This window comes from Erinaceus europaeus, chromosome 12 (genome assembly GCF_950295315.1).
Source record: "Erinaceus europaeus chromosome 12, mEriEur2.1, whole genome shotgun sequence".
In the NCBI taxonomy this organism is placed as follows: domain Eukaryota; kingdom Metazoa; phylum Chordata; class Mammalia; order Eulipotyphla; family Erinaceidae; genus Erinaceus; species Erinaceus europaeus.
This window is the reverse complement of record NC_080173.1, coordinates 69,391,032-69,406,804: the sequence shown is the minus strand read 5'-3', so window position 1 is coordinate 69,406,804 and position 15,773 is coordinate 69,391,032. Positions and strand designations below refer to the sequence as shown.

The window sequence follows — 15,773 nt, the reverse complement described above, 5'->3', positions numbered from 1 at the left end:
GCACAGGGACATGGGTTCAAGCCTCTGATCCCCACCTGCAGGGGGAGAGAGAGAGAGAGAGAGAGAGAGCATCTCTGGGTTTATTCAAGGTTTATGTACTTTGTTTAGTTATTTTGACACTTTAGTCTTTAAAACATTATTTCTCTGGTCATTGCTAGGACTTCACTGATCCAGACTAGCTTTTTTTTTTTAAAACATTTTATTCATTTATTTATTTTTAATTTTTATCTATAAAAAGGAAACACTGACAAAAAAACAAGATAAGAGGGGTACAATTCCCACCACCAGAACTCCATATCCCATCCCCTCCCCTGATAACTTCCTATTCTTTATCCCTCTGGGAGTATGGGCCCAGCGTCATTATGGGTTGCAGAAGGTGGAAGGTCTGGCTTGTGTAATTGCTTCCCTGCTGAACATAAGCATTGACAGGCCAATCCGTACCCCCAGCCTGCCTCTCTCTTTCCCTAGTGGGGTGGAGCTCTGGGGAAGCAAGGCTTCTGGGGAAGTGGGGTTGTCTGCCCAGGGAAGTCCATTTGGCAACATGGTAGCATCTGGAACCTGGTGGCTGAAAAAAGAGTCAACATATAAAGCCAAACAAATTGTTGACTAATCATGAACCTAAAGGCTGGAGTAGTTCAGATGATAAGTTGGGGGATCTCTGTTTTGTAGATAGTTTATTTATTTATTTATTTTTGATTATTTCCCTTTTGTTGCCCCTTTTTTATTGTTGTAGTTATTGTTGTTATTGATGTCGTTGTTAGGACAGAGAAAAATGGAGAGAGGAGGGGAAGACGGGGAGAGAAAGACACCTGCAGACCTGCTTCACCGTCTGTGAAGTGACTCCTGCAGGTGGGGAGCTGGGGGCTTGAACCGGGATCCTTATGCTGGTCCTTGTGCTTCACGCCACTTGCACTTAACCCGCGATGCTACTGCCTGACTCCCGATAGTGTATTTTTTAATGAGATACAGAGAGAAAGATACACACAGAGAGAAAGAGACCAGAGCACTGCTCAGCTCTGGTTTATAGTGGTGCTGGGGATTAAACTTGAGACTTTTGGCGCCTCAGGCATGAAAGTCATTTATGCATAATCATTATGCTGTCTCCCCAGCCCCCAACCAACTTTTTCAGATAGAAATAGACAGAAAGGGGGGAAGACATAACAGCACTAAAACTTACCCCTGTATAACTGGGACCAGTCTGGAACTGGATTTTTATGCATGGCACAGCAAGTACTATACCCTTTGAGGTGAAATATCTTGCTGACCGTTATCTTTTAAAATCTTTATAAATTTCCGGTTTGACTTTTGGAATTGTCTAAGTCTATGCTATATAGAATGTCTGGCATTCTCAACTTTGTTGAATTTTTCTTTTACTGTCTTAACTATGCTTTTGTCATATATTTTCTATAAATTGGAACTTAGGTCTAAAGGTATAATTAGATTCAGGTTAAACAAGAATTATTTATTTATTTTTGGAATCATTGATATTTTTATTAAAAGATACTATTAATATGCCTACTATTCTTAGGGTTCTTTATTTTTTAATATTTCTATTTACTTATTAATATTGGGTAGAGACAGAGAGAAATCAGGAGGGGAGGAAGGATAGAGAGGAGAGGGAGAGAGACAGATACTACAGCTCTGCTTCACCACTTGTGAAGCTTTCTCCCTATAAGTGGGGACCAGGAGCTTGAACGTGGGTCCTTGCCCATTGTAATATGTGCTTTTAACCAGGGGCGCCACTGCCTGGTCCTGGGTTCTTTATTTTTTAATTGCCTGAAAGGATGATTTTGATCTTGTGACAGCTGTTCCCATGGTGATAGGTTTTTACTGTTTTCTTTGACAGATGTTAATGTTCGTGTGTCAAGTCTCACACTCTTAGGAGCCATAGTGTCCACTCACGCACCTTTACCTGAAGTCCAGTTACTTCTACAGCAGCCCTGTTCTTCTGGACTCAGCAGTAACAATTCAGCTATTCCTCACATCAGTCCTCCTGACTGGTGGAAGAAATCTTCCTCAGGATCCTTTCTGGAAGAAACATCACTTGAGTCACCTAGGGATTCTTCAGAGCCATGCTGGCTCATTCGACTTTGCATTTCCACCATTGTGTTGCCCAAAGAGGATTCCTGTTCAGGTAGTGATACTGGTTGTGCACTAGGAAGCACCTATAAGCCATCCCCTATGAGACTGGAGGCCTTACAGGTAGGAGGTTTTATTTCCTCGTTCCTGAATTGGAAATAATCATGTTTAATAAATTCATTGTGATTGTGGTGCAGGAGGTGGCGCAGTGGATAACACATTAAACTCTCAATTATGATGTCCTGAGTTCAATCCCTGGCAGCACATGTACCACCAGAGTGATGTCTCCTTTCTCTCCTCCTGTCTTTCTCATTAATAAATAAACAAATCTTTTTTTTAAAAAAAAAAAGAACATTCTTTAAAAAAAATAATAAATTCATTGTGAGAAGTTAGTCTGTGGAAGCAATGTAAAACCAGACTGAAGTTAGTCTGTGGAAGCAATGTAAAACCAGACAGTGTGTCAGTGTTGTTAGTAGGAATTGCACTGTAGGTATCAATGATTGGTTGGTTTGTATCAGGGCATGGGAAAATTTTGTTTGTTAAATGTGAGATTCATTCCTTTTTGTTGGGAGTCATTTTCATAACTTCAGGTACTATACAACAGTTGAGTGTAAGAAATTGTACAGATAGCCTTTCATTTTTGAAAAATATTTAATTCTTTATGAAATTTTTCTTTGATTTTATCTTTGCTTTATGCAAAATAATTACTCCTGCAGAGAAAGAAAACAACCCTAGATTAAAGTGTGTGTAATTTCTGTACTATAATATGATCTAAGAGGGGCCGGGCAGTGGCACACCTTGTTGAGTGTACATGTTATAGTTCACAAGGATCTAGGTTCGAGCCCCTGGTCCCACCTGTAGGTGGAAAGCTTTGCAAATGGTAAAGCAGTGTTGTAGGTGTCTCTCCCTCTCTGTCACCCCCTTCCCTCTTGATTTCTGGCTGTCTCTATAGCCAATAAATAAAGATAGTAAAAAAAATAAAAAATTTATATGATCTAAGACATAGATTTTTTTTATTGTTTATAATTATTTGGTTAATATTAAGCATGTCCTTTAACTTTTTAGTCTTAGTTTCTTCAGCTGAACTATTCTGTTAATACCTACTTAAAAAAATCTAAAAATGTGGGAGTTGGGCGGTGGTGCAGCGGGATAAGCACACATGGTACAAAGTGCAAAGAATGGCATCAGGATCCTGGTTCAAGCCCCCAGCTCCCCACCTACGGGGATTCACTTCACAGGCGTTGAAGCAGGTCTGCAGGTGTCTTTCTCTCCCCTTCTATGTCTTCTCCTCCTCTCTCGATTTCTCTCTGTCCTATCCAGCAACAACGACGACAATAAACAACATGGGCAATAAAAGGGAAAAAATTAAAACAAAAAATGTTCCCAGGCTTAAGTGAGATAATATTAGTAGTATCAATGAACATATTTTGTAAAGAGTAAAGAACTACACACTTACATATGATTTATTCATTTTAGTCATAAAATGAAAGTGATTATTGCTTATTTCAGTAGTGTCAGATTTTAGCTTCTTATTAAGAGTTTTTTTTTAAATATCAGAATACTTTTCTGATTATTGTAACCCTCTTTTCAGATATTGAGGCTCATCCTCTGCTCTTTCTGTAGGTTTTGGCTCATTTGGCAAGGGGCTACTTTTCAATGGTTCAGCTCTATTTGATGGAGCTGGGAGAGGTGATTTACAGATGCATGGGGGAAATAGACCTTTCCATGCAGCTTCATGGAACCAAGGTAATTGTCATTAAAAGCTGGACAACTACATGCCTTTTTCTTCATATAGTCTTCCGTCTGCTATATGTCTGTCAACTCTGAATTGTGTTTTTTGTTTGTTCATTTGGTTGATAGGTTTTATTTAACTTATTTTATTTTGTCACGGTGGCTTCACCATTCCAGGCTGACTTTTTCAGATAGAAAGGCAAATAGAGATAAAGATGGAAAGAAAGATACCAGAGCACTGAAGCTTCCCTTACTGTGACAAGGGCCAGGCTCAAACCAGGGCTATGCGTATGATAGCAATCTTACTATCCAAGTGAGCTATCTTGCCAGCCCTAAATCTGAGGTTTCTTTAAGAAGTTTCAGATAGGGAGTCGGGCTGTAGCGCAGCGGGTTAAGCTCAGGTGGCACTAAGCTCAAGGACCGGCGTCAGGATTCCGGTTCGAGCCCCCGGCTCCCCACCTGCAGGCAGGTCCCTTCACAGGCGGTGAAGCAGGTCTGCAGGTGTCTGTCTTTCTCTCCCCCTCTCTGTCTTCCCCTCCTCTCTCCATTTCTCTCTGTCCTATCCAACAACAGCGACATCAATAATAACTACAACAATAAAACAACAAGGGCAACAAAAGGGAATAAATAAATTAAATTAAAAAAAAAAGAAGTTTCAGATAGGGAAATAATACATTCTACTTCTTTTATCTTAATAGCTTCTGGAAGAACTGGGTGCAGGCATAATACAGCAGTACAAATCAGATTCTGTCATAGCAACTGATCAGAGAGTGCCGGTTTCCTTGGTAAGTAAATGTCAACTCATAGTTTTCTCTTTTTTGCAGGGTTTCAGTTAGTTTTATTTTGAGATTCAGTGATGAAGTAGAAAATAGAGAAGATAGTATGATTTCTTCCAATATAAAAGATTAAGGTTTGTAATCTAGGAGAATGTAATACTAACATGAATAGTTTTTTTAAAAAATGATGATTTATTTTCTTGAGAAAAAGAGATAGACCAGAGCAGTACTTAGCTCCGGCATGTGGTGGTGTCTGGGGCTTGAACTGGGGACTTCTCAGCCTTAGACATGTAATTCTGGTGCACAACTGCTGTTACAATTCCCCAGCCTATCATGAAAAGATTTTATTTGTAGTTTAGTGTGTGGTAGAATAACTTACAGCCAACTAACTAGCAATGGAAAAAAAAAAAAAAAAAAAAAAAAACTATTTCTCTTTTATAAAGCCCAGTTTATTCAGCCTGCTTAAGAGGCAGACCAGAATGGTAAGAAGAGCCAGGGACTTGAAGTCAGAAGGCATAGGACCATATCTAGGGAGTACTACTTAATGGATCTGTTAACAGTGAACACAGTTTCCTTAAGCTAAAGAGAAAGAGCAATCCTTGACTCATAGGACTATTGAAAGATTGAATGAAATATAAGATGCTAGCAAATAGATACTCAGTGAATATTAGCTTCCTTAGCTCCTTTACCACTACCCATTCTCTTATCCCACATCCTGTGACCTTGGGCTGTTTTTTTGACCCCATGCTACACTATTTCTTCTTTGGAAGAAAAACACATGACCCTACTAGAAAAGGCTTTTTTCCCGATGCCCCCTTTCTCCTCTCTGTTCCTTCAGAATTTTCATCATTCTAGCAGTGAATTAAGAATGTCTACCAGGAGTCGGGTGGTAGTGCAGTGGGTTAAGCGCACGTGGTACAAAGCGCAAGGACCCACGTAAGGATCCTGGTTCGAGCCCCCGGCTCCCCACCTGCAGGGGAGTCATTTCACAGGCAGTGAAGCAGGTCTGCAGGTGTCTATCTTTCTCTCCCCCTCTCTGTCTTCCCCTCCTCTCCATTTCTCTCTGTTCTATCTAATAACAAGGACATCAATAACAACAACAATAATAACTACAACAACAATGAAAAAAAAACAAGGGCAACAAAGGGGAAAATAAATATATAATTTTTTTTTAATTGTAAAAAAAATATGTCTACCTTGGGCTCTGGCAGAATAGCTTACTTAACTAGTGTGATGCTTTGCCATGTATGCAGCCCAGGTTTGAGCCTTGTTCTCATTACATTGGAGGAAGCTTCATCACTGTGGTTTCTTTCCCCTCTCTTCCCTTCTCTGTATCTGAAAAAGTTGACCTGAAGCAGTGAGGCTCTAGTGATGACAAAAATAAAGTTTGCCTTTAGCCATTTATTAGATTACTTTAAAGCTTAAATGATACTATTTACTGGAATATTAATTGAATTTTGCTCTTAGAACTGTGTTTGAAGCCAATTTTCTTTTGCTAGTCAGATGTTTGGGGCAAGCCTCTTAAATTTTCATATCTAGATATTTCATCTGTAAAAAAAAGGATATACTTTAATATTCATTGCTAAGTGATAATTAAACATTTGAATGCTTAAGACAGTATACATTTATTCTCTCATATTCTAGTAGTTTTTGTAGGGCTCTAGAAGATCTTAGCTGGGTGCTTCTGGCACAGGGCTCTTAGAATTTGCATCAAAGGTCCCAGAAGCTGCAACCAACTAAATCTGACAGGACTTTAAGAGAGCTCTTCCAAGAAGGCTCCCTCACATCCCTGGCATTGTAGTGCTAAGTAGTGGCAATAGGCCTCTATAAGTTTCTTCCTATGAGAAACTCTCTAGGAGGCTACTTGAATATTCTCTTGACACGTCAGACAGCTGCCCTCACAACTAGTGAATCAAGAATGATAAAGCAAGACAAAGCAGCAAGCATTGTGACTTAGCTTTGGAAGTTTCATGCTGTTATTCCACAACATCCTAGAGGTTACATGGGTCAGTCCTGGTCAGTGTGGGAGGAGACTGCATAGGATAAAAATAATAGATAAGAATCTTTCTGGAATATTTTGGATGTTGACAACCACACATGTTAAAATTCTGATTTGGGGTAGGAAGAGCCCAGACTGGGTTTCCAAGAACTGGTACTATAGAAAGAATAGAAAGGGTACATGTAGGGTACATGTTGGGAGTCTAGCGGTAGCGCAGCGGGTTAAGCACACATGGTGCAAAGTGCAAGGACCAGCGTAAGGATCCCGGTTGGAGCCCCCGACTCCCCACCTGCAGGGGAGTCACTTCACAGGCAGTGAAGCAGGTCTGCAGGTGTCTATCTTTCTCTCCCCCTCTGTCTTCCCCTCCTCTCTCCACTTCTCTCTGTCCTATCTAACAACATTGACATCAATAACAACAACAATAATAACTATAACAATAAAACAACAAGGGCAACAAAAGGGAATAAATAAATAAATAATATTTTTGAAAAGAAAGGGTACATGACATCCATAGCAAAACTCAGAACTAAAATCTATGGGGCAGAAAATAGAAACACCAAAATCAGAGTTTTATAAATAAATATTAAACCATAGGGCTTATATAAGGTATGGGAAAGCAACCGAGTTTAAAATACTTTTTAGAAGCTTATGTAGAAGGACTTTAAAGTCAGATAATTTCCCCCCCCCCAAGGGACTGATTTAGGTTTTCAGAAATAGCTTGCCAGGTAAGATCTAACTAACTAACTAACTATGCACATAACTATCTAACTATGCACATAACTCACTCAGATTTGAACTCTGACTCCACATAGGAGTTGTTACGGCACCAAAGGAAGCTCCAGTGCTTTTGCCACTCTCCTCTCCCTTTCTGCCATGTGCATCCTAAACAGTGAAATTGCTTATGTGTGAGGACTAGACTTATACAAAAGCATTTATTAGATTTATTTTATGGGGGCTGGAGGGAGAGACAAAGACCAGAGCACTACTCCACTCTAGCATATCAAGGTGTTGGGGTCAAATCTAGGGCCCCACACTATGATTCCTGCACTCTACCCATTAAGCCACCTCCATGGTGATTGAAATGAGATCATTCTTCAAAGTATTTGAAACAGAGATAAATGTTCAAGTGAGGTCTCCACTGAAGTCTTCTAGCACCATGCAGACATAAAGTCCTCCATTTAATTTTCACATAAACTCCCAAATAGTTATCTCTGTCCTGACTTACTAAAGAGTAATCAGGCCTTATTAATAAGTTCAGTGACTCTCCTGAGGTTGCAGAGACAGGAAGCAGCCACTGAAGAACTCATCCCAAGCTCTGCTTGTGGGTCCTGTGCTCTTTGAACTCAAGGCCTCTTGTTTATTCTGGGAGCCTGATTCCTGTGCCCTCAAAGGATCATGTTGAATGAGCCTAAGCTAGGTATCATTGATCTAGATTCTAGTTCTGCACTTATTAGCAAATTACTTTATCTCTTTATGCTTTGGTTGGTTATTTTGTATTTAGCTATAGAGGGGTTTAAAACAATTTGATATGTGTTAAGCATTTTGAACAGTGACTTGCATTTGATAAACTCTCTGAAGAACATTAGCCCACTACTAAGTCTTGTAAATAGATATTCTTTTTATTTATTGTTTTTCCCTGTCCCTGGAGCTTCACTGGAGACTATTTTTTCTTCCAGATAGGGTAAAAAGCAGAGAGAGAGAGAGAGAGAGAGACATAGGAAAAATAGCACAGCATTGCTTTACTGCTCATGAGGCTTCCCCTTCTTATAGTGCTCTAGGTGGTAGCTAGAACTTGAGCATAGGTCCTCAACCATGGTAAAGTTTATACTTTGCTGGATGAGCCTACTACTGTGGTTTTCACTATTATCATATCCTTCTTGTTAGTAGTATCACTATTGCTGTTTAAATCTAGCAGACTGTTGTTTCCTAATCAATAAAATGGCAGGATTCAATTTTTTTTTCTTTCTAAATTTCTTTTCTCTATAAAGAAAAAATAAAAGAATCTGTAAAGGGGGGGGGGAAGCTATTACTTTAATGACATATGTTTTATTATTAATTTTGAGGTTGTCTCCACTGCTATCTCATGGACTGTGTCCCTGTTCTAGGTGGTGATGTTCTGGACTCTGATGCTGAATGGTCCTTTACCCAAAGCCCTACAGAATGCAGAGTACCCGAATCTTCAAGCAAGTGCCTGTGATGCTCTCGCTGCCATCTTGCCAGAAGCCTTCGACAATCTTCCCGTATGGAAGAGTATTCTTTTATCCTTAAGTGATGTATCAGAACTTGAGTTTGATTTTTTTTTTTTGTTTCTTCATTGCCACCAAAGTTGTTGATGGGGTTGGTGCCTTCATGCCAAGTCCACTGCTCCCAGCAGCCATTTATTTATTTGTTTGTTTTGATAGGACAGAGAAATATTGAGAAGGAAAAGGAGATACAGGGAAGGAGAAAGTAAGAGAAACACCTGGAGTCCTGCTTTACCACTTGTGAAGCTTTCACCTGCATGTAGAGAGCGGGGGCTCCAACCTGGATCCTTGTGCACTGTAACATATGCTCAACTGAGTATGCCACTGCCTGCCCTTTAAGTTTGATTTTGATTCTTTTTTTATTTTCAACCAGTATTCACCATCATCTCTGAGGGAAACGTATTTGTTCTGTTTGAATACAGGATGAGAGCAGTGGGGAACAGTGAATGGGAATGCTTAAAAATGCTAGTATCTAGGGGGTCGGGCGGTGGCGCAGTGGGTTAAGCGCATGTGGCGCAAAGCGCAAGGACCGGCGTAAGGATCCCGGTTCGAGCCCCCGGCTCCCCACCTGCAGGGGAGTCGCTTCACAGGCGGTGAGGCAGGTCTGCAGGTGTCTATCTTTCTCTCCCCCTCTCTCTCTGTCTTTCCCTCCTCTCTCCATTTCTCTCTGTCCTATCCAACAACGAATAGCGTCAACAAGGGCAATAATAATAACCACAACGAGACTACAACAACAAGGGCAACAAAGGGGGGAAAAATGGCCTCCAGGAGCGGTGGATTCATGGTGCAGGCACCGAGCCCAGCAATAACCCTGGAGGAAAAAAAAAAAAAAAATGCTAGTATCTCAGTAGAAATTTTCCTCTTGGTGCTTTAGAAAGCAGGTGGTAGAATGGGGTTAGCAAAATCTTTGAAACCACAGATGTTAGAAAGACCTGGATTTAAATTCCAGCTCTTACACTTTTTAGTTCTTCAGTTACGTTAACTTTTTTTTTTTTTTTTGCCTCCAGGGTTCTCGCTGGGACTCTGTGCTAGCACCACAAAGCCATGCTTTTTTTTTTTTTCCCCTTCTTTTCTTGTTTTTTCTATTTTGTTGGATATGAAAGAAATTGAGAAGGGAGGGGTAGATAGAGAGGGGGAGAGAAAGATAAACACCTGGAGACTTGTTTCACTATTCTTGAAGCATCCCAGCTGCAGGTGGGGAGTGGGAGCTGGAGCCTGGATTCTTGTGCGTAGTACTATGTGCACTCAAGTGGGTGCGCCACTGCCTGGCCCCAGTTACAGTAACTTTTTACCATATGTTAAATGGGAGTGATGTGAGTAATAACATGATGTATGTGAAAATACTTAACTTGGTGCCCAATAATATGGTATTTAAGCAGCTTCTTTTCTTATATACATATTCTTTAAGAATATGTATATAAATTAGCTTTTTAAAGAGGTCAGCTTGGGAATTAAGCAGTGGTGCACCCAGTTAAGTGCCACATATTATCAAGCTCAAAGACCTGGGTTCGAGTCCCCACTCCCCACCTGCAGGGGGATGCTTCAGGAGTAGTGAGATATCTCTCTATATTCTTTTTTCTCTCAATCTCTCTCTCTGTCCTATGTAATAAAGATGGGGGGGGGGGAGAATTGCCTCTGGGAGTGGTAGATTCGTAGTGCCAATGTGAAGCCCTAGCAGTAACCCTGGTGTCGTAAAAAGTTTTTTAAAAGTCAGCTTTAATGAAGTAGAAGACTAAAAAGACCTAATTCAGTGAATTTACCACTCAGTAAAAGTTAAATATGATCTCAGATGCTTCTTATGCTTTGCACCTAATGGGCTCACCTCAGTTAATAACTGGATCTAAATTGAGCCAGATTGGGGCTGGGTGGTGGTGGACCTGGCTGAGTGCACGTTACAATGTGCAAGGAACTGGGTTCAAGCCCCATCCCTACCTGCTGGGAGAAAGCTTTGCAAGCTGTGAAATAATGTTGTGGGTGTCTCTCTTTCTCTCACCCTCTCTGTCTTCCTGTTCCCTCTCAATTTCTCTGTCTCTACCAAATAAATAAATAAGATGTTTAAAAATAGACAAATTGGACCAGGGTGCCCCAAGACCTATGTTGTGTACAACTTCTAAATATGGACTCAAATACAAACAAACCACAGTCACCTGTTAAAGACACTAGTTCGTAGTTAACTTCATTCTCTCTTTCCTTTGTCACCCTTTCTCACGCAGAATGATAAGCAGATCCTGTGCCTCACGATGCTACTTGGGCTCAATGACAGCAAGAATCGTTTAGTGAAAACTGCAACCTCGAGGGCCCTTGGAGTCTATGTGCTTTTTCCTTGTCTCAGACAGGTCAGAGTGAAACTGCAGAGCTCTTACAGCCTATGTCAGTACTCTTACTGGTAGCCAGAACTCCTGAGTTGGACAGAGAGAGATATTAAATAACTTTGCAATCTGATTTCTGTACTTGCTACTAAAATATGATATTGCCTATAACTTTTTTAATTACTTAGTATACCCTGGGTGCCTAGTAAATGCTTACATTAACAAAAGATTTTTAAAAATTAGACTATTATTATGTGATAATAATCATTTAGAAAACTGATGTAAGTTTTCACTAAGAAGAAAATCTTCACTTTTGTGACACTTTTCTTACAGAGAGGGGTGTATAAAATAGGCTCTGTTCTGGAAATGTATTTCATTTTCAGAACATTGTGTGCTGAGATGCCAAGTTATAGGATAGTTGCAAGAGTAAAATTCATAAACGCCTTGTATATACACAGCTTAGTCCAAAATCATGGGAAAGGTCCTCTAGATATTTTAATGAGTCTTCAAATTGTAATAGAAGAAAAGTAATTGAATACATGAATTTTGACTTGCAGAGAGAAATGTGTAATAATAACTGGATACTTTATCTGAAAATAAATTGGGCAATTTTGAAGGTAGCAATATTGACTCCTAGAGTAACTACAGTGTTTTGTTTTATCTGTTTTATAGGATGTCCTGTTTATTGCAGACACAGCGAATGCAATATTGATGTCACTTCAAGACAAGTCTGTGAATGTCCGGGCCAAAGCAGCCTGGTCTCTGGGCAACCTGACAGATACTTTGATTATCAACATGTAGGTGACTCAGCTCTTTTTTCTTGAATGACTTCTGAGACTGATGTCCCAAGTATATCTTTGACATACACTTTTGTCATCCATGAGATGAATGGATGGGTGGATATATATATAGTGTTGCTCCTAGCTCCCCCCTCGGGTTTGGTGCTATCCATAGTTCCTCCAGGGTGGTGCTGGATGCTGTATCCAGGGGCTGCAGACATAGGAGGCATGCACTCTGCTACTGAACTTTTTCCTGTGTCCTAATAAGCTATTTTTTTCCCACCATGATTATTACTGCATCTTAGTAGCCATTTCCCCCCCTTTTATGATACAGAGAAATGGGGAGGGAGAAAGACACCTGTAGCACTGTTCTACCACTCATGAAGCATCCCCCTGCAGGTGGGGACCTGGGACTTAAACTTGGTCCTTGCACATTGATAATGTGTGTGTTCTACTGGGTATGCCACTGCCCTACCCCTCCAAAAAGCTATTCTTAGAGAATGAGTAGTATGTTAAGACTGACGTCTGAGGGGGCTGGGTGGTAGCGCAGCATGGTAAGCACACATGGTGCAAAATGTAAGGACAGGTACAAGGATCCCTGTTCAAGCCCCTGGCTCCCTACCTGTAGGGGCATCCCTTCACAAGCAGTGAAGCAGGTCTGCAGGTGTCTATCTCTCCCCCCTCTGTCTACCCCATCTCTCTTGATTTCTCTCTGTCCTATCCAACAACAGCAATAACAATAACAAGGGCAACAAAAAAGGGAAAAATGACCTTCAGGAGCAATGGATTTGTAGTGGAGGCACTGAGCCCCAGCTATAACCCTGGAGGCAAATAATAATAATAAAATAAAAAAGACTGATGTCTGTGTATAAAATGTCGCATGCTGATATGCTCACATTGTAGGAAAATGTGGAAATCTATGTAATGGTTGCCCTACTTTTTATTTTTTTTTGACAGAGTAAATTACTCAATGGCAGAGCACAGGACTTGCATGCATAAAGTCCAAATTCAGTCCTCAGCACTGTATATGCCAGAGCTGAGAGGTGCTCTAATCTCTGTCATATAAATAAAATATGATGAAAAATGACATGTTAAAAATAATAACCCAAAATTAAAAATAAATAAATAAATAATGGGACCTGGAGATAACTCACCTAGTAGAGCACTAGCCTTATAGGAACCTCTAGGTTCCAGTCCCAGCACCACAAGGGGGCCTTGCAGACAGCACCAGGAAGAAGGTTCAGGGATGGTCACCATTTTTGTTCATGAAATCTCCATTTGGTGATGTTCCTTGCATTCCTTGTTAGAGGCATTCCTAGATTTAATTTACAGGTCAAATGGTAGATACTTGGTATAATCTGGATTAACTCATTGTGTGGTTTTCCTAGAGTTTTTGCAGTTATAAAATGAACATATTTACTTATTTAGATTGGTTTTACCTTTTAACATGTTTATGTTTTGGGTGGAACAGGGGAGCACCAGACCCAAGTTTCCATGACGAGTTCTCCGATCTTCTACTCTTGAAGATGTTGAGTTCTGCTATAGAAGCATCCAAGGATAAAGATAAGGTAGACCCAACAAAACCTACTATTTCTCATTTAGATACTTGGTATATTGTAGTTTCATCACAGCAAGGCTGGTAACTTGGTATGGTTTGATTTTATCTACTGTCCCACTAATTATCCCTGTTTGAAGGAGATTGAGATATACTCAAGGTATTACCATTTCATCATAGCACCCATGTTTGCCTCAGTAATGTGCTTTTTGTGTGTGTGTGGAAATAACAAGTCAGAAAAATGAGAAACCTTTGGCTTTGAATCTCCTATTGCACTAATAAGTAAGAAGCATGATTTGGGCTAGGGGTAGGCAGGTATGATTCAAGTTCTGTTGTTCCCTTTAGTATCTAAGTGAACTTTGGTGCATTTTTTAACTTTTCTGAAAGATAATCTTTATGCACTCTTCATTGGACTGTGAGATGCCTTATGTTAAAACACCTAAAACAGTGGTTCTGAAAGCCTTGCCCTTAGAGTAATACAATCAAAATTTTGGGGGTTAAGGCTTGGAGTGGTTTCTTTTAAAAAAGAAAACTTCCCAGGTGATTCCAATAAGCTGCGAACATTGAGTAGAAGAGTATTTCTCAGGCTGGTAATATAGCTCATTTGCATAGTGTGCTACAACATCATTTGCACAAACCAGTTTTTTTGTTTTTTCACAAATCAGTTTTAGGCTCAGCTCCCAGCAAGAAAGTTTTACTCAGTGACCTCTTTCACTCCCTCTGCCTCTGCCTCTGTCTCTATAATTTTTTTTTAATCTTTTTACTTTTTTTTTTGATTATTTTATTTACTTATTTATTTATTCCTTTTGTTGCCCTTGTTTTATTGTTATAGTTGTTACTGATGTCATTGTTGTTGGATAGGATAGAGAAAAATGGAGAGAGGAGGGGAAGGCAGAGGGGGAGAGAAAGATAGACACCTGCAGACCTGCTTCACCGCCTGTGAAGCGACTCCCCTGCAGGTGGGGAGCCAGGGTCTCGAACCGGGATCTTCCACTGGACCTTGTGCTTAGCGCCATCTGCGCTTAACCCGCTGCGCTACCGCCCAACTCCTGTCTCTATAATTTTTAAAAAAGTATTTCTCTAGTTAAAGAAAAAGAGTACTGAACAAGAATTTTGAAACTTAAGCTTTTCCTCGTCACCTCGTCACAAACCAATATTGTCTTATTACCCCAGAACCCTTCACACCACCAGGTCTGTAAATAGAGGAAAATGAACTTCTGAAGTTCATTCTGATACTGAAAATAATCCAGGCAAAGAGCTCTGTAGAATCTCATCTTTCTGATGCTTTGAATGTTAACAGCCTAACTTCTGAGAATTTGTACCTTTTGAGGTTACATTTTTAAAAGCACTTTATTTATTTGATAGAGACAGGAAGGAGGGGGGAGACCTGCAACACTATTTCACTGCTTGTAGGTAGGGACCCGGGGCTTGAACCTGGGTCCTTATACACTGTACCATGTGTGCTGAACCACCCAGCCCCTTACACCACCACCTAGCTCCTCTGGGTTGCATTTTCATTAGATCTTTTATTATTTGATGTCTAGGACCTCCTATTGTTCTGCTTTTAAACTGGATTCATAGTTGTGAAACATCTGGTAGCAGCTTAGATTTCTACTACTTTTATACTTTATTCTAGGTAAAAAGCAATGCCGTCCGGGCCCTTGGAAATTTACTTCATTTTCTTCAGCCATCTCACATAGAAAAACCCAGGTTTGCTGAAATCATTGAGCGGTCTATCCAGGCTCTGATTTCTACTGTTCTGACTGAGGCTGCTATGAAAGTCCGATGGAATGCTTGTTACGCAGTGGGAAATGTTTTTAAAAACCCTGCTCTTCCATTAGGTAAGAATGTTCCTCTTCCTTCATGATGAAAGGCTTTTGACAGCACATATCAGTCTAGTTAAATTGTTAGTTTAAATGTTCTAAACAATATTATTTGTCAAAGAATTTTTAAAAAGTGGAAATACACTAACAGTCAAATTTAGGGGAGTGATAAAGTGTGTGTGTGTGTTCAAGAGACTATTTTGTTGACATTTAAAGTTACATTTACAGGGTGCTGGGCAGTAGCACACTGGGTTAAGTGCACATGGTGCGAAGCGCAGGAACCCCACCTGTGGGGAGGTGGCTTCACAGGCAGTGAAGTAGGTCTGCAGGTGCCTGCCTATCTTTCTCTCCCCATCTCTGCCTTCCCTTCCTCTCTCAATTCCTCTGTCCTATCCAACAATGATAATACAAAAATGACAGCAACAATAATATAATGGAAAAAATAGCCTCCAGAAGCAGTGGATTCGTAATGTAGACAC

At 40.3% G+C, this 15,773-nt stretch overlaps 2 protein-coding genes across 2 annotated transcripts in view; one reads left to right on the top strand and one right to left on the bottom strand.

Moving 5' to 3' along the window:
• Nucleotides 1-15,773, bottom strand: part of LOC103108121 (C-C motif chemokine 15-like) — a 290,207-nt gene that overhangs the window by 173,059 nt on the left and 101,375 nt on the right. The gene's annotated exons all lie outside the window — the stretch shown is intronic.
• The window catches only part of HEATR6 (HEAT repeat containing 6), a 46,048-nt gene that overhangs the window by 26,663 nt on the left and 3,612 nt on the right, over nucleotides 1-15,773 (top strand). Inside the window, exons 12-19 of the mRNA XM_060203936.1 lie at nucleotides 1,847-2,202; nucleotides 3,703-3,825; nucleotides 4,509-4,595; nucleotides 8,691-8,825; nucleotides 11,042-11,164; nucleotides 11,810-11,934; nucleotides 13,388-13,484; nucleotides 15,108-15,312. Coding sequence (XP_060059919.1) covers nucleotides 1,847-2,202; nucleotides 3,703-3,825; nucleotides 4,509-4,595; nucleotides 8,691-8,825; nucleotides 11,042-11,164; nucleotides 11,810-11,934; nucleotides 13,388-13,484; nucleotides 15,108-15,312 — 1,251 coding nt within the window. The remainder of the gene's footprint in view (nucleotides 1-1,846; nucleotides 2,203-3,702; nucleotides 3,826-4,508; nucleotides 4,596-8,690; nucleotides 8,826-11,041; nucleotides 11,165-11,809; nucleotides 11,935-13,387; nucleotides 13,485-15,107; nucleotides 15,313-15,773) is intronic.